At 38.2% G+C, this 26,152-nt stretch overlaps 1 protein-coding gene across 5 annotated transcripts in view; it reads left to right on the top strand.

Annotated features, from left to right (window-relative positions):
* Positions 1 to 456: 456 nt before the first annotated feature.
* The window catches only part of baiap2a (BAR/IMD domain containing adaptor protein 2a), a 73,046-nt gene continuing 47,350 nt past the window's right edge, over positions 457 to 26,152 (top strand). For all 5 annotated transcript variants that reach the window (XM_088436259.1, XM_088436261.1, XM_088436257.1 and 2 more), the window contains exons 1-2: positions 457 to 638; positions 22,676 to 22,751. In XM_088436259.1, the coding sequence (XP_088292385.1) occupies positions 567 to 638; positions 22,676 to 22,751 (148 nt within the window). In that variant the 5' untranslated portion in view covers positions 457 to 566. The remainder of the gene's footprint in view (positions 639 to 22,675; positions 22,752 to 26,152) is intronic.

The following is a 26,152-nucleotide window of genomic DNA, read 5'->3' as shown; positions in this document are numbered from 1 at the left end:
ATATGAGTAAAATTTATTTGTGCTGCTTCAGACAGCTCATTCCAGTAACACATAAAAAAGCAACGTTCCTTTTGTTCGTTTGTGCACTAAATCGAGCAGAAAACGTGACGTTACTCTTGCAGCATGATAAAGGACTGGGAGTCGACTGAAAAGGAAAAACGAGTGGGCGGCCAGTAAACGTACGCTTAAACCGGAGGAGAATGCTGAGTTCAGGTACTGTGGGAAACAGTATATACGCCGCAAAAAATTGCGCTTCTGCGCGCACTCGTGACAAATTTTGGAATATTCATAATTAAAGCCACCGATTGTACTCAAAATGCTGGGCAAAATGGTGGAAATGGAAATATTTACCTGACGAGGAACGTTGGAAGAAGAGTTACAACCGAGTTTACCTGAAGGCACCGCTTGGCTGTCAGCTGTACGCGGAGAAGGAAGGTGAGTTCAGTTGCAGTCGGATTTCGGGTGTGCGACATCGGCTCTCAGCTCCCTTTTTTCCTTCCCCTTGTCCCACTTACCCCATTTCCTACAGTTTTCACGCGGATACACGTTCAGTGGAAAGCTCTTTTATGGTCCTAGCCGAAGATTGCACGATGTCTCGCACCGACGAGGTTCACAGAGTGACGGAAAATGTCTACAAGGTAAGGTGCTGCTTTTCATGAATAAAGTTTTGGCCGCGGTGACACACTTCGAGTTTTCCTGCATAACACGCATTTTATTTCGCTTACAATCAGTTTAGAACGCTGTCCTCGCACTTAGTTAAATGTTTGACTACTCGGCAATTGATTAATTGATTTCCCCAACCCCCCTCTCAACGCACGCGCGCGTACATGCACGAGCCATTTGATAATGAAGGCCCATTTTCAAATCCACTCAGCCTATTCCCCACCTGTCCACCAACAAAGTGCAAAAATAAGCTTGAGCCCCAAACTGCCCCCCCCCCCCCACACACACACACACACACACGCACACACACACTTTTCCTGTTCAAATGGGAGACATTCCAAGAGTTCAAGTGAAGGTTGGGCCTCTTTCTGTCCGTCTCTGTTGCAACAAGTAAACATTTGGCTCGCGGCTATTTCAACATGCAAACCTGTTCTGCCTACAAAAAAAAAAAAAAAAAAAAACTATTGGTAGATTATCTTGAACCTGGAAAGAGACGAGCAATGCACACTGTATAAACTAGACATGTAGATAGCAATGCTGCCTAGAATTGGACTATGAAGAAGTGCTGTTTCTACTATTGTGAATGTGTGTTCAAATTAGTGGTTATGTTGGTGTTGGAGAGTTGCACTGTACCTTACTGAAAACTCGTTGATGTTTTGATTGGCCAGCACAAAAAAAAACCCTCCAAATTTAAAGTGAAAATTTGTAAGATTTGCTCTTCCTGTACTTCACAACACAGAAAAAAATCTTCCAGAAGCTTACACGCTCCAATTTAAATTTCTAATAAAAATCAACTGGCATTTTGTTTTGTAGCTTGCAACTTGCTTGATATGTTGTCATCAAATTATTGCCATGGATGCCAGAAATTCAAATTATGAAGTTATGCAAATTATGAAATTATCTCAACATAAATTTCTGTTGGGTTTGCGTGCACACCAAAAGGAGAAGCACAATGTCCCCTAAATTACAGCATAAAATAGTGGTTAAATCCATCGTTTTATTTTATTGATGCCACATTTATTTTATAGTCTTGCGCAGTGGTTCTGAATATGTGGGTACAAAAAGCAAATCACATAACACATTTAAGTAATTTATTTAAAGTTAATGTGTTCTAATGCCTTTCAAGGAACTTTTTTTTTTTTAATTAAGCAAATTAATTGTAACATAAAATCAACATCTTGTTATACTGTGTTAGTTTGCCAAAAGTTATCACAATTTGCGTTCATCCCAAAATGTTTTAGATCTAAAAATTTGCATGCTTTGTTGTTTTAACAGTGTTGTTGCCATAAGTGCCAAAAATTCATATTTTTAAGTTCTTTCGACCTAAATTCCTGCTTTAGCCTTAACGTGTGTCCAAGAATGAACAGCACACTGTCTCTTAAATTACAGTTTAACATTCTGATGTTTAGTTCTTAAAATTTAAATTATTTTATTTCACTATCTTTTGATAACTTATTGTAGTCTAGAGCAGCAGCAGGTTTAAATTTTAGCATTTTAATTATTGCTGCTGTATCTGCTTTATTTAATATGAGTCTAGAGCAGTGATCCTCAAAAAGCAAATCTAATGTGTTTGTGCCATTGCAGGAAAAAATAACTTTTTCTTTTCAAATTAAAAACAAATTAATTGGAACATAAAACCAACATGGGGTTAAACTGTGTTAAATAGTGGATCCTTTGCAAAAAATTGTTTGCCCTCATTTGCGGTTTAGGGGGTACTTTGCTTGAAAAAAGGAACCACGTAATTGACTAATGATTGTGAACTTCTAATCTGCCAGCTAAAAAGAGGGAAAAATCGTGGAGCGGATTAATAGCATTCCTATTCATTTCAATAACGAATGTTGATATAAGCTATGAGCATAGTCACCCCTCTCAAAAAATGGACTTGAAGTCAAGGCGCCAATATTATTAATAGTAAAGAATTACACCCATAATTTATGGGTCATCAATCAATGATGGTACAAGTCAATATTAAAACTCGGCAAAGTAAACGAAGGAGGCTGGCAGCTGTCCTTCAGGGAGCAGACACGTTTGAGAAAAGAGGTCAGATGAGCCGGGAGTGATGGAACGCTGCCTCTTTTTAGAGGCGTCGGGGGAAGTCGCTGTCTATTTTTGTGCTCATTCCATCGAACGGCCCGACGCTAATATCCTGGCCAACGCGTTTATTCCTTGTATTGTCGTGAGCGTACAAGATGATTAAACATCGGAGGCGAAACTATGGAAGGCGGTGCATTCAAGGCCCGTCTTGTGGGCGGAGCCAGAAGGCAGCCCCGGTCGAAGCCTTTGACAGCGGTTGACGTGGGAGATGACCTAGTGGCATCGAGTGCTACTCATGACGTGGCCATGCTCTGAAGCGCTTTTATTGGGGGAGGGGGAGCTGTCACAGGCGTAGGTTTAACCAAACATATTTTTTTAGGTCAGTTTTACACCCGAAGTACTCTGTTGAACATTTAAGTAATTTAAGTTGTCAAATTAAAATTAAATTAAAACTAATAAATACTAATTAAAAGTAGTGTTTTGTGGAATCGCTGTGCCAGGTATGCAACAAGATGTTTTGATACACAAACTTTCTCTCAAAAAACAGTAAAACAGTCTGCAAACACATATACATCTGTCTTCTGGATTTATGGATTTAATGCCAAGGAACTATGTTGAAATCAGTTGATGAGATTCTTTGCTAACAGGCCAGAGCTCCATCTGGTATAAAAGTAGTGCGCCATTTTGGTTCCAAAGTGATTTTCAGAATTGAGGGGAGAAGCTTCATCTAGACAAGCCAGAACTCCTTCTAATATAAAAGTAGTGCTTTAGCGCCATCTGTTGCCAAGGAACATTGTTGGAGTTAGTGGAAAAAATTCATGTTAAAAGACTGTCTATATAAACGTAGTGCATCAGCACTATCATGGTGCCAAGGAGCTATGTTAAAGTGAGGGGAGTACTTTCATGTAGACAGGCCATAGACTTGTCCAGTAGAAAAGCTGTGCTTTGGTGCCATCTTGTGGCATTTATAAAACAAGTCAATACTCATGTTTTAAATAACATTGGGCGACAAGCCATATGCCACTTCATCAACTTTTATGGGGGGAAAAAAAAGCACCGGATCGGACAGTATTTCCATTGGACACTCCGCTATATGAAATAAAATGACATTTTATCGAATGTTTGTTTACTGCTTTGGACTGATGTGATTGGGTGAGAGAAATACAAAAACAATAGCCGCGGCCAAGGAACACACTTATTAAGAATTGATTGCATCAACCAATAACAAGCTTTCGACAGGTTAATTATTGAGTGTGTTGCATTCAAGTGCTTCCAAACAAAGCGCATTTATGAAATGACTCAACCCCCGCCCTACGTGTTATTCAACTCGTTTATATAAACAACGACTGTCCTCTGAGAGTACAATGCTGCATTTATCCTGAGTTTTTGGACAAGTAAATCCCTGTTTTACATACCTAATATATTAAATAAGCATTATCTTATTCTGATTTAACCCTCCTGTTATGATATGGGTCAAACTGACCCGTTTGGAGGTTAAAGTCATGAATATCGAATGTAGTTTTACAGAATCTCTAATCTGCCTATGTAATACATATAGTCAATATATCCATTAAAATATAATGTGTATGTATTTTTATTACTATGTTTTTAGAATTCTTTCTTAATGTTTGCATTTTTTTTTAAATAAGCAAAGCCCGGGTCAAAATGACCCCCAGAATATTAGTTATGTTTCATTTTCCGATTGTTAAACACATCTCTGGGTCAATATGACCCAGAGACAATATTGCTGTTGTTGGAAAAATGGATATGCCATTTGTTAAAACAAAACATTTGGCTTGAAATATTCATGTCAGACATGTTTGGGTGACAAAATACTCCCCGGGTCAAAGTGACCCAGGGATATTTTTGCTGCTCTTAATAAATGAACATGAATCACATATTAAAACAAAATAGTGGTTTTGAAATATTCACGTTTGTGTGTCAAAATACGCTCCAGGTTAAAGTGACACAGGGACATTTTTGCTGCTGTTGAGAAATGAACTTAAATCACCGATTAAAATCAAATATTGGATTTGAAAAAATACACACTGGGCTGTCAACATATGTCCCGGGTCAAAGTGACCCAGGAACATAAATGCTTTGTTTGAACAATCAACATTTAAGTCACTGGTTAAAACAAAACAATGGATTTAAAATCTACATTTGGGTTTCAAAATATGCGCTGGGTCAAAATGTCCCAGGGACATTATTACTGTTTCCTGCAAACAAACATAACATGAGAATTTGATATCAGTCAAAAATAAATCTTTCTTTTTAGCTACCCAGACGACCGAAGAAAGACATCCAAACGTCCAATTTAGGGAAATGGAAATCATACATGTGGATTGGCCTTAAAATAAAATAAAAAAATACCACTTTGACGTAGATGCTGACGGAAAATGGACAAGCTCCACTTTGTTCCCCCAAAGCAAAACCAAACATCCAACATTTAGTTAAAAATACCCGCTGGCGTGGACTTGCGTCTTTTCCACCAGCTGTCTTGGGGTTTGCCTGTCGTCTCCAAGGAGCGCAAGCTTCTTAACGTGCTTGCGGATCAAGTCTGAGCGCTTGACCCCGGCAGATTAATGGGCCCCAAGCAGAAGGAAAAGAGGATGGCCTCAGTTAGCTACTAGCGCTAGCGTGCTTGTGATTCACGCCGCCAGGTATTCAAACACACCCAGGCAGGTAAAGGAATATCAAGGTGTGTCTTGTCTTGATCAGCCCTCAGGACAACATTTTTTTTTTTTCCCCATGCAGCCGCTCCCATTGTCAACACAACCTGAAACAGCCAAACAAATACATGGCGCAAGATAGCTAGCTAGCCTGAATGATAGGCATCGGATACTCTTAATCCGTCGTTAAATTTGCCCGCTGAAGGTTTTAGAAATGCCTCATTGTTCACTTGAAGCCGATTTACCATTTGAAATCAATGTTTAAAAATAAAAAAAAAATGCTTCAAATGATACCACATTGGTATGGAAAATTTCCACCAATAGCTAGGGATGCTTGATAACATTTTTTTTTCCATTACAATACCAGTACGACTACCGCTTGTCGTCACCGTTACCAGAGTATCAATACCACTAATTCTTTTGATGGAAAAAATTTCCCCCCAAAATAAACGATGACCAATTTTTACAGAAAGTCCCATATATTCCTATCTTTTTTTTCCCTTAAAAATATTATTGAGTGGCAATTTGTTCTGTTCTTGTAATTTGCAATTTTTAGTTTGCCTTGAAATAAGGCCAGGTATCAGCTCAATACGATCCTTAGTATCAGTACATGCATGTTTAAAAAAAAAAAGACAAATAATTTTAAAGAAATGCCGAAGTATTGTGTATATTCCAGAATACTTATATTTTTTTCTAAATTTCATTTGTTTTCCTTGCAATTTGTCATATCTAGTTTGAGAGCAGCTGATGCAAGCATCCATAGTCTGTAATGACAACTTGAAATACAGCCAATTGTTGGTCTGATACTGATACTTGGTATCAGTACTTGCCCGTGTCTTTAAAAAAAAAAAAAGAAAGAGGGCCAATTTTATAGACCTTTATATGCCAATTTAACAAAATCATAAAATTGCTCCAAGACTGTGGCCCCCGCTTGCACCGACTTCCATAATTAGTACCGGTACCTTGAAATAAGGTCGGGTATCGGCCCGATACTACTATTATTTGTCGCTTCTTTCCCTTAAAATCGCAACAATTTCCTGTTCTTCTAATTTGTAATTTGAAGTTGCTAATTGTAAACCTGCCCCAAAAGGGTGTCTGATATTGGTATCGGCTGACATGGTGAGTACGGATATCTTGAAATAAGGCCAGATATTGGCCTCGTAGCGATACTTTGCGTCAGTACTTGCCCATCCCTATAAGATCAACAAAAGTATGTGTCAGTCCTCCTAATATTGTATCGAATCAATATCGGTTCTGAACTGTACTCTGGGCTACAATATCGATATCATATCAATGTGATAAAGTTGTATTGAGACACACAGAAAGCTATGAAGGCAACGATTCAGCTCAAAAGTACTACTAGGATCAATACTTGGTATCGGGTGACTGCTCAAGCGTTATCGGTTACCGGTATCGGTCTGAAAAGAATGATATGGAACATCCCTACTTGATCAGGTGAGATTATTCAAACAAAAGAGCAAAAGTCAGCAACGAGAATATTGAAAATGTTGAAATCGTTGGTGAAACTTCGGGCGTGTTTGCTTATGGCTCCTTTCTGTCAGTCGGACTGGGCCTCGCAAGACGCCGTGATGAGAGGCAGCGGTTCACAAACAGGTGGTCTCCTAGCAACAAGGCGCCATTCTTCTTACGCGTGCCAAAAGGCGAGCGCCAGGCGGGCATCTCAGGCCCACGCTATTCCCTAATTGATTGATTATTTTGTGTGCTACCTCGCGATTTGCATTTGTAGTGGTATCTCTAGGCACATTTTTCCCAGCAACTTCTGAATATACATCGTATAACATCATCAATGTATTTATGGCTTGTCTGCTGAACAATTTTGTCACGAATGGCGACGCGCATTCGCGTGAAACTTAACCAAATAATGGCACTCCTTTTTTTGCAAAAAAGTCACGGTAACAAATCGTGGCAATGGGTCATGTTCTTGTTCCATTTAGTTTGCTCTTAATTAGAAAAGACAAATGTTCTTGTCGCTGCATTAAATTCCATTTGCTGATCGCTGCAAAGGCGAAACCAATTAGCTAAAATAATTGTTTACTCTAGTACTAAATATTGAGGTATTTGAGGTATTCTTAGTGCCCTAAGTAATCAATTACTTTAATTCTTGTAGTACCTAACGTAATTGATTTCTTTAGTACTTATTTACCGAAATTAAGTCAAAGTAACTGCTTAGTACCTAAATACCTTGCGTAATCAATTTCTTTAGGAGTTAAATATCTAAAATATTTGTTCACTCTAGTACTTGTTACCTACAATACCTAACAGGTACTTAAGTATCTGAAATAAGTGTTTACTCATATACTGGTTAACTGGCTGACTAGGTCATTTTACTACACAAAGTAACCAATTACTTTAGTTATTGTAGTACCTAAAGTAGTTGTAGTAATCAATTACTTTAGTATTTAAGTATCTGATTTATTTTATTCTAGGACTCATTTCCATAAAATAATTGATTACTTTAGTTCCTTGCCTAATTAATTAGATTAGGACTTAAGTAGCTAAAATACTTGTTTACTCCAGTACTTGTGACCTCAAATAAAAGATGACTTAAGGTACGTTTAGTGCCCAGAGTAATCAGTTACTCTGGTTATTGTAGTACCTAAAGTAATTAATTTCTCTATTACCTTTGTAATCAATTACGTTAGTAGTTAAGTAGCTAAGAGAAATTTTCATTCTAGTACTTAATTCCTAAATAATTGATTACTTTAGTATTTTGCATAATCAATTACTTAAGTACTTAAGTAGTTAAAATACCGTGCATGATCAGTTAGTTTAGTACTTAAGTAACTAAAATAATTGTTTAACCTTGTACCTAAAATAATAGAATACTTTTGGTAGTTTTAGTACCCAAAGTAATCAATTACTTTAGTTCTTGTAGAACCTAAAGTAATTGATTTGTTCAGTACCTTATGTAATGAATTACTCTAGTACTTAAATAGCTAAAAGAAATTTTTACTCTCGAACTTATTACCTAAAATAATTGATTACTTTAGTACTTGTTACCTATAACACTTGATTACTTTAGTACCGTGTGTAATCAATGACTTTAGTACGTATGTAGGTAAAATAATTGTTTAATCTAGTACGTGTTACTTAAAAAAATGGATTACAGTACTTGACTACCTTGCGTGATCGTTTTTGTTTTTTTTTTTATTTGGGTGACTAAAGTAATTGTTTACTCTAGTCCTTGTTACCTAAAATAATGGATGACTTTAGGTACTTTTAGTATTGAAAGTAATCAATTACCTCAGTTATTCACATTGTTGATTTCCATAGTACTTAAATTAATCATGAAAGTCAAAGTAATGAGTTAATATTTAAGTACTTAAGTAATCACTTGTTTTATTACTTTATTCATTCATTCGTTTTCAATATTTTAATACTTAATTCATTAATTCCAAATTGACTGGCTTTTTTTTTGGAATCGCCTTTATTCAAGTGCTTTGAAAAAAATCTATATGAACCAGGGGTGGACTAGCTGGAGTCTTAAAAAAAAGAAGTATGATTATGTCTTTGGGATCGAATGAGTTAATGGAGTTGAAAATGATCTCGGCAGCACGCGGCCGCCCGAGTGTGGAGAGTTTAGACAAGTCGGTGCCTGCTGTTGTTTCCGTTGAAACGATTGCATTAGGCACTGCAGGAACTCGTCGTCAGCGGCTGGCAGAAGAGCACATTTGTTCCCGACGGCGAGCGAGGAGGACTGCTGCTCCACACGCCCACCTCTTGTGCGCGCCCGGGGGCGGACGCTTTACAGCCACTCTTTCTCTTCTTTCTTTCTTTTTTTTTTTTTTACCCACCTCTGCCTGTTCAAGGACAGACGGCGCGCTTGTATACACTCACCGCCGAGCTTCTTTTTATCAGCTTGATGGCTTTTTACCTACCCCCCCCCCCCCCCCCCCCCCCGTCCATCTAATCACTTCTTCATATAGACTCTGTGGGGGCGGATGAGAGGAGGCGTTGAAAGAGAGTGAGCTGGGGGGGGGATGGAGAAAACTCAGCATCCTCGTTGAAGTCGTCTCTAATTACTGTGGCATAGGCGGAGGCTGTAATTACGCGGGGCAGCGCACGCTGGCTTCACATTGCTGCGGTTCGCCGTTGCTATATTTCGCCATGCTAGTGTGGTGCCACTGGCCACGCCCTTTGTGTACAAGTAATGTTTGAATACCATCGTGTAGCATCACCAGCAAACTATGTTAAAATGAGTGGAAGAGGTTTAATTAGACAAAAGGAGTGCTTGGCCGCCATCTTGTGGCATCACAACATACTATGTTAAAGTGAGTAGAAGAGCTTCACTCAGGCAAAACTAGTGTTTGGACACCATCTTGTAGTATCCCAACAAACTATGATTAAGTGAGTGGGAGTGTTTCGTATAGGCAAAAGTAGCTCTTGGGCACCATCTTTTAGCCTCCCAACAAACTATGTTAAAGTGAGTGGAAGAGCTTCACTTGGGCAAAAGTGTTGTTTGGACACCATCTTTTGTCAGAGTAGAGTAGATTCCTTGATAGAACCTAGGCTTTAGAAATAATTAGTGATTGGCCACCATTTTGTGGCTGCCCAACAACCTATATTAAAAGTGAGTGGAAGAGCTTCACTGAGACAAAAGTAGTGCTTGAACATCTTGTGGCATCCCAACAAACTATTAAAGTGAGTTGAAGTTCACTTAGACAAAAGTAATGATTGGCCACCATCATGTGGCATCCCACAAACTATTTTGAAGTGATTGGAAGAGCTTCACTTTGGCAATGTTGAAGTGTGTTGCGGAGCTTCATCATGACAAAGGCCATCTCGTTGCATCTTAGTTCTATAGCAGTGGTTCTCAGATGGGCGTATGAGTTCCCCTGGAGGTAACGGAAGGCATTTCGGGGGGTCTGTGAGATTTTAATGGTTTCTACAGATATCAACAAATCTATATCAGTGTGTAAAAGAAACAGTTCAGCATTTGTTTATGTGACGTGACTAGTGACTCCTTGCAAGTCATTGCATGCCTTTAGTGTCTTAAATTGAGAAGACAAGCCAATGTTGGGGCGCTTCACAATGATAAAAGGTTGTGCTTTGCCTCCATCTTGTTGCTAGAAGAGACTATATCAAAGTTGAGGCGCTTCATTTCCACCAAAGTGGTGTTTTGCCTCCTCCTCATAACATTTCGGTTCTAAGGAACTATTTTGAAGTTAAGGGAACTGTGTTGGCATGAGTTGAGGAGCTTCACAGTGACAAAACTATAGAGTATCCCTGGCATTTCAGTGCCAAGGAATTATGTTTAATGGAGTTGAGGTGCTTCACATGAAACCAAAATAAAAAAAAAAATAGTAGTTTGCTGCCATCTTGTGAAATTTTGTTACCAAGGAACTATATTTGTGTGATTTGAATAGTTTCATATGGGCAAAAGTAGTGCTTTGGAAGCATCATTGAATGCCTTTAAAAGATTAAGTGATTATATAGCTTTTAGAAGTTTGTATTACATCGTATTGAAACAAATGAAGATACACTTGTACAATATGTTTTTTTTTTTGGGGGGGGGATGCAAGACTAGTTTTTAATGTCTACTCTCATCATGTAATGCCATGGCAACAAATAGATGAAAATGATGATCAATCAATCAATCAAATTTTATTTGTATAGACCTGACTCACCAAAATCTCAAAGGGCTTCACAGATGAAAAGAGGTCATGTCGAGACTTTTTTTCAAAAAAAGAAGTCATACAGAGACATCTTTTCGGTGTAAGTAACACAACAGCATCCCCTGTCAAAGCTCCTAGAAGGGAAAGGAAAAACTCAAAAACCCCAATTTGGGGAAAATCAGAAACCTTCAGCAGGGACCACAGGTGGGAGGAGCCCCCTTCCAGGCCCACAAGTTGAAGTGGATGATGCATGTACCAAATACAGACAAATAGATACACAATACAAGTACACAATATAGTATGATGTCTTGCTTTTGTGTATGCAGTCATCACCGATTTGCTTGCGGGTAATAAAGTGTTGCTGCTGGCATTTAAGCAATCCTGAATGTATTTGTAGTACAGCATTCATTTGACTTTCCATTCATGTTTTTTTTTTTTCATGACCCCGCCGTGATACATCAATAATTCATTAAAAGGCAACTTCTAAAGCCGCTGCGGGAAAATGTGAATGAGCGCATAGGTGCCCATTTTCTTTGCGTTTGACGGCAACCTAGCCTACTTGTTTGTTTCCTCCCACCTCCTTTTTTTTTTCGCACTTCGCTTGTTTTTCCGCCAGTCCGGAGTGAGTGAACGAGCGTGGTGTAAGGAGCAAAGCTGACAAATAAGTCTGGCTCTGGGTTGCTGTGGTAACCGGCGCTAGTGGATGCTTTTTGCCGAGCGGCTGCAAGCGAGCGAGTGGGGGTGCTAGTCACAAATACAGTCATAAAAGTCGACGTCTTAAAAAGGGCTTTCTGGTTTGAAAATGTCTTGGCTCTGGAGTGAGTGTCTAAACTGTACTGCAGGGGTCACCAACTCCGGTCCTCGAGGGCACCTATCCAGCATTTTTTCAGTGTAACCCTCCTCCACTGCACCTGATGCAAATTATCATGATCATTTTGGTGCTCCTGCAGAGCTTCTTGATGAGCACATCCTATGAATCAGGTGCAGTGGAGGAGGGTTACACTGAAAAAATGCTGGATAGGTGCCCTCGAGGACCGGAGTTGGTGACCCCTGCTGTACTGTAATTCGGGATATTTGGGGGGGGGGGGGGGGGGGTTATTTCATGACCTGTTATCAAGACATGTGAGAGTTCTTACCCCTCCTCCTCTTATGTTTGTTTGTAAGGAAAAGCAATAATGGGATATACTACGAATTTGTGGTCTCCAATTGGATTTTCGATTCAAAACGATTCGATTCATTTAAGTAAAAAAGATTTCTGCTGTAATCTTTAGAAGTGCAAAGAATCATCATACCATATAGGTCATCTTTGCATGACAGAATAACAAAGGGAGACAGTGTATTTTTTTGCACAAAAATAGCATGTGGACATCTGCTATTTTTTTTAAGCTAACTATAAACTTTATAGCTTTGGAATAAGATGAAAAAAAATCCAAGTAGAACATGATACATTGTCATTTCATAGTACCAAAATATTATTACTGTATTTTATTATGTTAATTAATAATATTTTATTATTAAACTGTTGTGCAAGTGAAAACTATTGATATTTCTCCGAACATGAATGACAAACAAGATATGAAAATGAACTTTTTCAAGTGAGCTGCTAAATTGATAGTATGGGGAAAGATATGGGGAAAACGTGTGCCAGTTTGTTCATCTCTGAGCACATCGGGAGCATCACATTTGTTCGTAACATATTATTTAGTACAGTAGAGCCAGTATTTAATTATTTACATGTATATGAGTAATACTGTATGTGTTTGTGGATTAATTTGTAGTTTGCATGCATTGTTTTTGTATTTTATCGTTAGCTTTATTTTGTGAACAAGTTTTGTGTCGTGCTGATTACGGACCATTTGCTTTAGCTTCCGCCTGAATATTTGTTTTCTTTGTTAGATCCTTTATTTCAATAGAGTCTATTCCTTAACAGCGCAGTCAAACTGCACTGTCCTCGCTGAGACGAATATAAACTTATAAATGAAAAAGGTAACATCCGTGATGTTCTTCGCTAGCACAGCAGGTGGAAAAGAGAAATTAGCCCACACTTCGACAGCCATGACCTTATGCTAAAATCATTCGTCACTTTAGCTTTCAAATATCACCTTAACAATTTAACAAAATTATACATTCCCCTGTAGGGGTTTTATATGTGTCTTGATGTACCGTCAATCACGTTCTCTTCCCCAATTGCTCCCATGCTCGCAAGCTCACCATACTTCCTGCTTACACAGCTTGCAGCAAAATAAAAGCATAGCTGCAAAATAAAAGTTGACTTGAACAAATGAACTGAAAGTTGCCTGAAAGGCTGAACAGAAACCTTTTAAACTTGCGGCTGCGGGAAAGCGACAAGACTGCTTTCAAGCAGCACAAGCTTGACAGGCTTTAACGGGCTGTGCGGTGACAGAAGCCGGCATGAAACGTATCCATTTAATGACCTTTTTATATACATTAAAATTGTAGTAAATGGGAACACCCCTAGTATTTACGCACCCAAATGTGTCCAAAATGATTGTGATCCACATTTATTGATTTCATTCTTTGATGTTAATTTATCAGGAAGAGCAGTAATGTGTGTGTGTGTGTGTGTGTGTGTGTGTGTGTGTGTGTGTGTGTGTGTGTGTGTAAAGCCAATCACAAGGACAATACTTATGTTATATACATGTATTATGTTTATTTCCCATATTATAACTCAATAACATCCTGGGTCAATTTTATCTGGGATCAAATGTAATTATCCAAAGGTTTCAGATGCATGATGTGTAATCCCGCTAACTAATGACTCTAGTGATTCATTTTTTTCACCAGAAATAGCAATAATATTGTTGGGTCCCAGGTTTGGTTTATCAAGAAAGTTGCAAAAAAAGAAAAGATGTTTATGTGCTATGTGTTATGCGCTACTATGTGTATTTATATGTATCGTAACAATGCATTCATGAAAATTTATACAAATGCCATATTTAACTGATATGTTCGTTCGACATAAGCTCAGTCCTTAACTGAAAAACTATATTCAACATTTAATTTAACTTTCAAATGGGTCAGTTTGACATAACAAGAGGGTTCAATTAAAAAGAGCTTTAACATAACAAATGCGCCCCCCCCCCCCCTTCCCCTTTTGGAATAGACATGTTTACTTGAAGGAATGAGGACGAGCCTCAAAGGCTGCATTAGCTCTAAACAAAAGTGCCATTAAGCTTTTTAAGAGCGTACTCGTTGACTCAAGTGATTTATTCCATCAGCTCAAGCGGACTGTGAAACATTAAAGCAGAGCCTCCTACTTAAAACTTTGCCTCTTGCCCCGTTAGAGATGTGCTCAGTGTAGTGTGCGTGTGTGTGTAGTATGTATGTATGTGTATGTATATAATATATATATATATATATATATGTATGTATGTATGTATGTATGTATATTATATATATATATATATATATATATATACATATATATATATATGTATGTATGTATGTATGTATGTATGTGTGTGTGTTTACTACACTTGTATTAGATTTGTTGTTGATCCGTACCACTCGTCTCTAATAAATAATTCCTAACGATCTTCCCGCTGCTTCTTAATCTTTCTTGCCTAGCAACATTAACTGTTAAAGTCCATCTTGCTGTGTTTTATTGTTATTAACATCCAGCCGTCTTGCTGGAGGCAAAACTCTAGCTTATTTTCAAGCCCTCCAATTGAGTTCCTCAGGAATATTCTTCTGTGTAATTGGCCACATGCCACTAATCGATGGACGCTTTAACGACTCACTTTAATAACGGGGGCCAGCGGAAAAAAAATGCCTTATCGGCAAACAGGCTGCAAAGTAATTAAGAAAGAGCGGTAATATCATCGGCGTGCTGTAGTCATGGCTTTATAAAAATCTCTTCTCGTTTCGTTGGACTGCATTACGCAGCATATATTTTCAATAATAGCAACAGCTGCCTGGAGTGTTGGTACCTCACCTGTGTCCAACACGTCTTGGTTTTTGTCACAAGTCATGAAAACTGTGACTCACATCAGGTCAACATGACTCAAGTCGCCAGCTCTACTTTTGTTTTTGTTTTTTTCTTTCCCCAGTTGATGAATATTGACCTTTTCTTGTATGTACAATGCCTCCACAGTGCTTTGAGTTTTTATTGAGCATTTCATGGTAACTTCTGGGTGGCAACAGGTCAAGCGTTCTCAGAGTAAATAAACCCTTGAACGTGCAAAGTGTCAATTGAATGGAAGATTAGGGAAATCGCTCGGAAGCGAGCTCAAAGACACATAGCTAACAAGATCATTAAGGGGAAAGGCAAGTCAGACTGTTCCGTTGCTTCGATTAATGGCTCATAACACACTTTTGTCACTAGAGCAGTTAGTGCGCTTAGGTGCTAACGTTAGGCTAGCATGCTAGGCTATATTCTTCTAAACAAATCAATAAAATTCTGTTTTTAACATTTTTTTTAAATAAATGAATATTCGCTTATCAGAAATCATTTTGATAATTAATTACTTATAGATTAGGTGTCTAAAATCACAAAAAAAAGAACCTTTTCAGTTTTCCTTCTCAGATTTCAGTGTCTTACTTGGTTTAACATTCATTTAAGGTTCTATGAAATATTTTCGCTGCCACGTGCTGGTCATGTTGGCTAGTATGCTAGGCTATGTTTTTATAAAACTATTCAAGATAATTAATCTTTTGTGTTTTTTGTAAATAATCGCTTATCAAAGATCATTTAGGTTATTGCTTGGATGTGGATTAATCTGATTAGTTTCACCTCTGAAGCGAAAACTTAAATAGGCGTACAAAACCACGCAACAAAAGATTTTAGAGTTTTTTTTCTGGGTTTGGGGTTCGTTAATTTTTAATACCTGCGGAATATTTTACTAACAAGTGCTGCTAATGTATGCTAGCATGCTAGGCCCTGTTTTTTTCTAAAACTATTCAAGAAAATTAAGTTTTTAACACATTTTTTAAATATACGGATAATCGCTTATCAAAAACAATTTTGATAATTCCTTAGATGTCAATTAATCGATTAGGTTCACCCCTGAAGTAAAAAGATAAAAATGGGTGTCTAAAATAACACAAAAAAGATGCTTTTCCTTTGTTCTTCTCAGATCTTAGTCTGAGGAATCATTTAAGGTTCTTAATTTTATTTTTGACAATGTACACCCAGTGAAATATTTTGCTACCAAGTACCACCTAATAAACACAAAGATGTAACCCTTCTTTTTTTTTTTTTCAAACTTTAAAAAAAAAAAAAAGCCTCAACATTAATGTGGAATACTTAGGGGACTCTCATATAACTGTTGCAAATTTACAAATTCTGTGAGGTCTTTAGAAGAGAGAATTTATGTTTGTACTGATATATTAGTGCTATATTTATTGTGGATTCTCTTGGCGTTTTTTATTCAACAACTCCCATAAATAGTTCACATAACATCATCTGTTTTGAGTCACTACAACACCATTCGGCAATTGTCCTGTTCCAAACCATTTGCTATTAATTTGAAAAGAAAACTAACTTTTTCTGTCATGGCTTTAAAAGCATTGAATTAGATTTGCTGATGCAAGCAGAATCTCTGTTAAAATCTAACAAACTGCCTGAAGTGTCTTAAATTACCCCCAGGGGTACACGTGCTGTACCTCTATTTGAGAACGGCTGAGCTAAGCCAATGCCCTGTCTAATTAAAAAGTAGCACTTGGTTGCCAAGGAACTATGTATTTGAAAACAGTGCTTGTGGAAAGTTATTCTAACATCAAATCGAAGGCTATGCCTATGTTTAGTTCTATTTTGTCTCCTGAAGACTCTCTCTCCAAATGTTGGTGATTTGGTGTTTTTTAGAACCTCTTGACTATTGTGGACATGTATGCTTTTACTCCTCATGACTTTGGTCTGCTCAACACTGGCTGTGGCCCCATTTCCCAATTAGCCGCCACAATTAGGCTAACAATGTAGCACAAGAGACCTGGGATGACAAATTTAGCCTGTGTGACGGCAGAAACTACCTCCCGTTTCCCCTCTGGTGTCAGATCATCTCCATAGAAAATGCACCGTAATGTGTGTGTGTGTCTGTGTGAAAGTGTGTGAGTGCAAAGTGAATAAAGTGTGAGATTATGTTTGTACATCTAAGCAGGGGCCAATGTGTATTTGATAGTGTGATTGTGTGAGGGTATTGACATTGTGATTTTAACCTAGTGCGGTATTTTGTCCAATTCTTGGATCTTTACATCTAAGGCATTTCACATTGAAAGGGAAGCATTGAAAGAAGACACTAGGGAGCTGAAATTTCACCCAGATAATGAAAACATGTCAAGGTTCAACATTGCACAACCAATTATTTATTGGTTATCACACCAAGATACGGTATATGTCTCTCTTAAGATACACAGATACCCTGATAGTGTGATAACTAATTAGTCGTGTAATGCCGACCCTACCTGGGTGAAATTTCAGCTCCCTGGTGTTTTCTTTCAATGCTTCCTCTTTAATGTGAAATGCCTTTGATGTAAAGATCCAAGGATGGGCAAAATACTGCTTGGCAGATAAATACCCCCAGTAGTGTGATAACTATTTGGTCGTACAATGTTGAACCTTGACGTATTCTCACCATCTGGGTGAAATTTCAGCTCCCTAGTATCTTCTTTCAATGCTTTCTCTTTGATGTGAAATGTCTTCAATGTAAAGAACAAAGGATTGGGGAGTGCGGTATTTTCTCCAATCCTTTGATATTTACACATTTCACATCAAAGAGAAAGCATTAATAAAGACATTAGGGAGCTGAAATTTTCACCCAGATGGGTTCAACGGATGTCAAAGATCAACATGACCATTTAGTTATCACACTACAAGGAGTGTACCGTCTCTTGGCCAAAGTACTCCCAGAAAAATGTGGAAGAATATGACCCCAAAGTGGTCAGTAATACTGCACAAGGGGTTAAGAAAGGCGTGCATCTGTGTCTGCTACCTTTTGGCTCTTTCAGTGGGAGCGTGCGCCGTAATGATGCAGTGTTACGCAATCCTCCCACTGCTTTAAAACGCCACCACTTGTTATTAGAAAATGTTTTGTACGCGCGTGGGCGTGTACACGACTACACTCACACACACACACACACACACACACACATATATATGTATGAGTGTGTCCTCATCAATCCTTTCACATTAGATTGAAGTAGAGTGCCACATCGTTCAGGAATATTTCCCTCAGTGAGGACCTGAGGGAAGTCGTTTTATCTCGGCACTGGGACACCTTGGCAAACATTTCTCCTGCTGCCTTAATTGGATTTGTTTACTTTACACGCTTATGGTTAAGTTAGTTTAACACTTGTGTAGTATTTTGACCATTTTGGGTCATTTTCTTCCACAACATTCTGACAGTATTTTAGCCAAGGGATGGCACACGACCGATTAGTGTAATAAATAATTGGTAGTGTCATTTTGAGCGTTGACATGTTGTCACCATCTGGGTGAAATTTCAGCTCCCTAATATCTTCTTTTAGTCCTCTCCATTTGCTGAAAAGATTTTAGGATTTACAGTGGACCCCCGGTTTACGATGTCCCTTCCTTGCTGTTTTTTTTTTTTTTTTTTTCACCTTACAATGTGTTTTTTTTTGTCCCCTCTTTACGCCATTTGTTTTGCATTACAAAAAACTCCCATTTAAACATGGCAGTCAGTGTGCGTGCGTGACTGCGAGTTACTTCGTACTCATACGTCGATGCATACATCACCAGAATGCTGATATGCTATTGGTCGGCGTCACGGAAGCACTAAGATGCTGGTCAGCGCTTGGTCGGCGTCACGGTTTCCAAAATGGCGGAATGTTAAAGCTTTGTTTGCCTGTGAGTTCTTACAAAAACATATTTATAGTGCATTTTAGTGCTCAATTCAAACTTGAATGGGTTAGCCATGGGTTCCAAGATTGCTAGTGATTGTTAAAGAGAGAATTAAGAAGATGATTTATTTGGAAAGGAAGCTGGATAATCAAGAAATATGAAGAAGGTTAAACTAAGATAAGCTACCCTCACTATGGAATATGGCCATAACAAGCTCTCACGTCACCTCAAAGGTAAAAAAATCCTTGCTATATTTTTTTTATTTATGATGATTTTTAATTGTATACATGTATATTATATATAAGCAGCACTCACTATACTATTTTGATACCATTTTTTAGTAAGTACATACAATTTTTATGTTTTTACCAGGGGTTTTACACTCATTTGCTCTTAAACATAGGTTTGGATTGCCCGCCATACGGCAAATTTGCGTTACAATCCCAACCACGAAACAGATAAATTAATCTCGTAAACCGGGGGCCCACTGTTGTAGTATTTTAGGAATGTTTCATTGTTTTTGAGGGAGGGGTTTTTGTATCAAAAGTACTAGTGATATCTGTACCTGATATCAGTGACTACTCCAGTTGAGTGTTGGTATTGGTCTGAAAAAACACAAAAATGTTGTATTGAACGTTCCTACGTTTAAAAAAAAAAAAAAAAAAAAATGTTCTAGTGAAATGTTCCAGTACAAGAATGCAGGTATTGGTATTGTGCCAATACCAGGCTTATTCAATATATTTTGTCCAACTTTTGATCAGAATGCTATTTTCTATGTTCAACAAACAAACAAAAAAAGCACAAAAATGGAAAAATTTCAGTTGTACTCCTTTTTAGTAGTATCGTAGTAATGTGTCATTATTTTGGGGGAAATTTTATGTGTCAAAACTACGAGTGGTATCTGTGCTTGGTATCAGTTACTACTGAATGTCTGGGGAAAACAAAGTGGCTTTGACCATCCCAAAGAAAAGCTATCCTTTATGGCCTGAAACAAACCAGTCTTTTAATTCTGCTTTGTATGTTGGCCCTAGGATTTTTTGTTAATGCTTCTTAAATGTAAAAACTTTGAAACTGATGAATGCGTCAGTGTTTCATGATCACAAAAACATCTTTTTAAATTTCATTCTTTGCTTTCGCTTTCCCACTGAGCGGCATGGGCTGCATATGACATTGCACTGGCATACTGTACCCCCCTTTTTTTTCATCTTCAAACAGAATTCTCTTAAGAAAAACATTCTTTATATCTAAAAAAAAAACAAAAAACAAAAGAGACAATAGACCGACAGCTCTCGGGGTGAAGTCTGGTTCTTTCCATCTTGGATGGAAAAAGAAGAGCAGCGCTGACAAAGAATCACACAATTAGCTTTCATACTTGCATAGGAGCCCGTGCATTCTTTGGCTGATTTTGATAGCATTCACCTGAACACACCAGCAGCGGCTGTGGTCTTTGAAGGCAACACACCTTGTGAATTCTCATTTCTCTTTTAGCTTGCACGTTGATAATAAATACATTAGGGGTGAGACAAGCACTCGAGTAATTGGGTGATTGGGCATTTGTTTTCTGCGTTACCTGTGTCTACTGTCTTAAAGAGTCAAGCTAATCTCAGCAACAAGTCTTCATGCTACTTCTACGGGGGAAAAAAAACAAAAAAACAAAACAAAACTTCCCTTCCTCAAATAACATACAGTATGTGCATCAGTGCCTTGGAACACTATATACAGTATACAGTACCCAAGGTAGAAAAGCTCTATATAGGTGACAGTCCATTTACCATTTATATATAGTATATATGTGTGTGTGTGTAATATATATATATATATATATATATATATATATATATATATATATATATATGGACCTTCCATTTCACTGGGGCAAAATGATTAGCCGTATCAGGATGTGGAATATTGTTGCCTTCTGCTCATTAAGATAAAGAAACATGAAATTGTGCTTGTCAGGACGAGCTGACAGTGTGAGCTCTTCAAGGGCTCGCTGGCTGGCTGGTGTGGCTTTGCTTTCCGCAGTCAGTGTGGTGCGGCGGCGTGGCCGTCCCTGCGGTGCTTCCTGGCTAGGCTGAGCAGAGAGCGGCTAATTGGAGGAAACCCCAGAGGAAGTATGCGAGGAAGCGGGAAAAAGAGCCAGATGTCAAGATGCGCTGCGCACACGCTGTATTTTAACAGCGCTGCCATCGCTTCTGTCTGTGATGAGACATTTAGGACAATGTGAAGCTTGAGAGCCACGGCTCCCTTCCATCTAATGAGCCCGTGTGTCCATCATTTTGGAATCGATGCTACTCAAGCTGCAGCTTTGCTTACCAGATCTCTTGTGAAATATTTTCTTTAAGCCAAGTACCCAGCACAAGGCATTTTTTAATAAAAACTTTTCTTCATCATCATTCTGGCAGTATTTTAGCCAAAGGATGGCACACTCCTGGTTGTGTGATAACTAAGCTGTTGTGCCATTTTGAACTTTGACATGTCACCATCTGGGTGAAATTCCAGCTCCCTTGTGTCTTCTTTCTATGCTTTCTCTTTGATGTGAAATGCGTTTGATTTGAAGATCACAGAACTGGATCAAGATAGATAGATACCCTGTAGTGTGATAACTAAGTGGTTATGCCACTGAGTTTGCAAAGTTTGTTTGGGATACAGTTTAATTAGTCGATGGCCTGTATTGTGTCTCGCCACCTAACAATAGGGCGATTAGCCATTGCTTCTGGTCTAGCTTGCATACCTTTCAAGTTGTTTGCGTTCAGCGTAATTCGTATAAACGAAGACACTTTTTTTTAAGCATGTACGACGTACCTCAGAATCTGTTCTGCCTGCGAGCTTGCATTTTCTTATGTACGCAGATATAACCCTGGTTCTGATAGCCCTGACAAAATAAAAGATTTTTGTCTCGCATGCGTACCTGCGTACCACTTATGTGCACCTCTGAATATCTGGCTTTATCACAAGGTATTGCTACTTGCATTGTTTTTAGAGATTGGTGAGTACTTTTACCAAATGTAAGAGCCAATGTTTGGATTTATCACAATTGGCAAGTACCAATTCCAATTATTGGGCCATTACCCCGCCTGATTTCAAGAAATCGCTACTCATATTGGTTTTGGGATTGGCGAGTACCAATACCAAGAATCGGTATCACCCCAATATCTGGCTTTATTCCAAGAAATTATTACTCTTGCTGTTTTTAGCAATTGGCAAGGACCAATACCAGTTACTGGGCTGATATCTGGCCTTATCTCAAAGTTGTGCTACTCGCATTGTTTTTCGTGATTTGCAAGTACCAATTCCAAGTGTCTGTATCAGGCTGATACCTGGTGTTATCTAAAAAAAATTGCTATCTGCACTGTTTTTATGGGTTTGCAATTACCAATACCAAGTATTGGTATCAGGATGAAACCTGGCCTTGTTTCAAGGTATTGCTACACTTGATGGGATAGATGATCCAATATTATTTTTTGGCTATTGTCAGTCTAAAATCAGATCAGTACACCCTTACCAATGAGTGTTCTTTTTTTTTTTTATTGTTTTCCAAAAACATTGATATATTACTGAAGCATTAATGCTATTTGGCTGATATGCTAATATTGGCTATTTGTGAAAAGCATGCGTCAACTGTACAATAAGAATTGCTCAAATAGATTGGTTAGATTTTAATTTTGTGATCAAGTTGGTTATTTATTTTTACTCCCTAATTAGTGAAGTAATTCCTCATTTGAGTTACATACCAAACTGGCAAATAATGTTCCACTTGATGAGCATTCACACCTCCAAATTGTTTTTTATTTTCCTGCGACGTTGTGGAGAAATCTTCAGCAACACTATGTCTTCTCTTTTGTCTCTTTCAGACAATCATGGAACAGTTCAACCCGTGCTTGCGGAACTTTGTTGCCATGGGGAAGACCTACGAGAAGGCCCTTGCCAGTAAGTCCATTTATTTCTCCCCTTCAGGTTCCGGCGCTCTGCCAGTGCGGCTTTCTCTCGCCCTATATCTTACCTCCTTGCTCGTCAGACAATAAAAGGACAGTATTTCTCCTGGTGCCAAATGGGCAGGCCTCACCACCTAATACACAGCTTATTTGACTGTAGCGGAGGTGTATTAAGAGGAGCATAAAAGATCCTCTAATGTGAAGTGATGACAGATCGCTGTGGGTAGACAAATTAATCAAGGCGAGTGTGTGGTCGCGCCGTGTCCTCTGTTGGCTAATTTGCCCACTGCCATTTATCCAAACTCGCCGCCTTTCAATAAAAGGAGTACCAAACTCCCGTCGGCACCCCGCTCATCGAGCGCTATCTTATGTTTCATCCCCCTAGCCGCTTGACACATGCGATAACTAATCTGGGACGCAGTGGGAGGATGGCGACAGACTGGCACGGACTCCCTCGGCTATTAAATAACCACTTTGCGATCTTTGCTCAACCTGAGGGAGGGGCTAAGTAGCTCTCATTTGCAAAGGGACCCTTGTGTTCATATGGTGCCACTACTAGAAGTGACCCAGCAGCCTCCCTGATTACTTTTACGTCCGGCAAGCTTTCAACATGGTAAAACAAAATTTCGGTCCAGTGGTGTGACAATACTATTTTATATCCGATATCAGCATAACAGTATGACAATCATTGTCTTTATACAAAATTGTTTGATCCAAAATAACCCAGTAATAGCTCAAAAACATAACCGACCCAATATTTGAGTCGATTTGACCCAACTTTGTGGGTTAATTTGTACAAAACGACCCCCGAAATATAACAACACAGAAAGTAAGGTAATATTGATCCAATTAACCAAAAACAGGATTGACGCAATATTTGGGTAAAATTGACCCTAAATAGTGTCTCAAAAATATGATGACACAATACTTGGATCAAATTCACCCAAAATATTGTCTCACATACAGGATAGATGCAATATTTGGGTCAAATTTACCCAAAATGTTCGCTCACAAACAGGAAAGATGCAATATTTGGGTCAAACACCCAAAATATTGATGCAATATTTGATTGAAATTATTAGCTCACAAACAGGACAGATGCAGTTTTTGGATCAGATTCACCCAAAATAGCGTATTTTCCGCACTATAAGGCACACCTAAAAGCCTTATTTTTTTAAAAAGCTGATGGTGTGCCTTATAATCAGGTGCACCTTATATATGGATCAATATTGAGATTTGGGTTCAAAGATAAGGAATGAACTGATAAAGTAAGCTTTACCTGTTTCTTTTGTGTGTTAACAGTTGAACAAGGTTGGTCATACTGACATTGAGTTATTATGCTATTGAGAGTTTAGAGATATTATTTGAGTTATTATTTTTATTACTTTGAGTATTACTATATTGTGATTGAAAAAGTTTTAAAATATGTAATTAATTGAGCGTGCGCCTTATAACCCGCTGCGCCTTATAAACGGAAAAAGTTGTAAAATATGTCATTAATTGAGGGTGCGCCTTATAATCCGGTGTGCCTTATAGTGCGGAAAATACGCTAGTACTTCAAAAATAAGACAGATGCAATATTTTGATCAAACTGACTCAAATGTTGGCTCAAAAACAGGAAATATGCAAAATATGAAATATGCAATATTTGGGTCAAATTGACCCACAATATTCTCTCAAAAATAAGGCTGATGCACTATTTAGGGCCGATTGACCCAAAATATCGGTTCAAAAACAGGACAGATGGAATAATTGGGTCAAATTGACCCAAAATATTGGTTCAAAAACAGAACAGATGGAATATTTGGGTCAAATTCACCCAAAGTATTGGCTGTCAAACAGGACAGATGCAGTATTTGGGTCAAATTCGCCCAAAATAGTGTCTCAAAAATAAGACCAATACAATATTTGGATCAAATTGACCCAAAATATTGGCTCAAAAACAGGACATGTGCAATAACTGGGTCCAATAGACGCAAAACATTGGCTCAAAAATAAGACTAATGTAACATTTGGGTCAAATTCACCCAAAATAGTGTTTTACAAAGAAGACCAATGCAATATTTGAACTTAAGTGACCCAACGTATTGGCTCAAAAACAGGACATGTCCCATAGTTGGGTCAAATAGATCCAAAACAGTGTCTCAAAAATAGGACCAATGCAACATTTGGACCAAATTTATCCAAAATATTGGCTGAAAAACAGGACGCGCAATAATTGGGTCAAATAGACCCAACATACTGTCTCCAAAATAAGACTGACGCACTATTTGGGTCAAATTCACAAAAATGTTGACTCACAAATAGGACAGATGCAATACTTGGGTCAAATTGACCCGAAATATTTGGTTGAAAAAAGGACTGACCCAATATTTGTCTCAGTTTGTCCCAACTTTCTGTCATTTTTTGCACAAACCGCCCCAAAATTTGGGGAGACCCAATCATTGTCTCTTTTAGTGTCGCACTCGCTTATAAGCAGTACATTCCAGACCCCACTCCTGCTATTTAATATGTTTTTTTATTTATTTTATTCACGTGCTATACATTCTCATTTCAGAGATTCTAATTATGTAGCCCAAATAATTGGAATAAATTGGTCATATTTTTTCATACCGACTGTTGCTTACTATTGTTCTTTGTTTGAATAGTATCTCTTTATCAAGTCTCATAATTATTCATACTAAAAATAAATAAATAAACGCATATATCATTCCTGCTAATATAATATCGGCACCATACAACAGCTAGGCTGCAATATCGGAATTGGTGGCAGCCATCATCTAACTCCCCATTCATTTTTAGTCAAAAATGGGCAGGCTAGGGTTTCTTTGCGACAGTTTTGCAAATCAATGTCTTCGCTTGATTGGCCAGATTGATTTTCAGGGGGCGTGGCTTTGCTAAAGGGTTATTGTTGTGCATCCTTCCAGTTTAAACTCCAAGTAATCTCCTCCATCTGTCTCTGTGAATCACACGTGTGCCCACACACACAGAAACACACACACACACACACACACTGCATTTGTCAGCAATAAAGTAGCTTCATGAAGTAGATCCAGCTTATTTAAGCTTTAGTTATCTTCATCTCACATGCAGGCATATACCTTGTTAAAATGACGAGATATCAACTCTATTTTCCATATTTCATCAAATATTTCATGCTAATACATGCGGTACCCCAATTATGCTCTGAATAAATAAACGCTGCATCTCATTCTTTGTAACCTAACCAGGCGACTTGAATAATCTGCTGTAACAGATACCACCAGAGCCATGCTATCGAGTGTTTTGCTATTCAGATAACCTACTAAGAATTCGATGATCAAACAATTATAAACACAGAAAAAATAATACATTTCCACTTAAGTATGACTAACATTTTGGGTCATCAACATTTTT

This window comes from Hippichthys cyanospilos, chromosome 16 (assembly GCF_059441005.1).
Source record: "Hippichthys cyanospilos isolate Australia breed blue-spotted pipefish chromosome 16, RoL_Hcya_1.0, whole genome shotgun sequence".
Lineage (NCBI taxonomy): Eukaryota > Metazoa > Chordata > Actinopteri > Syngnathiformes > Syngnathidae > Hippichthys > Hippichthys cyanospilos.
The sequence above is the reverse complement of the archived record's forward strand: the minus strand, read 5'-3'. Positions and strand labels throughout refer to the sequence as shown.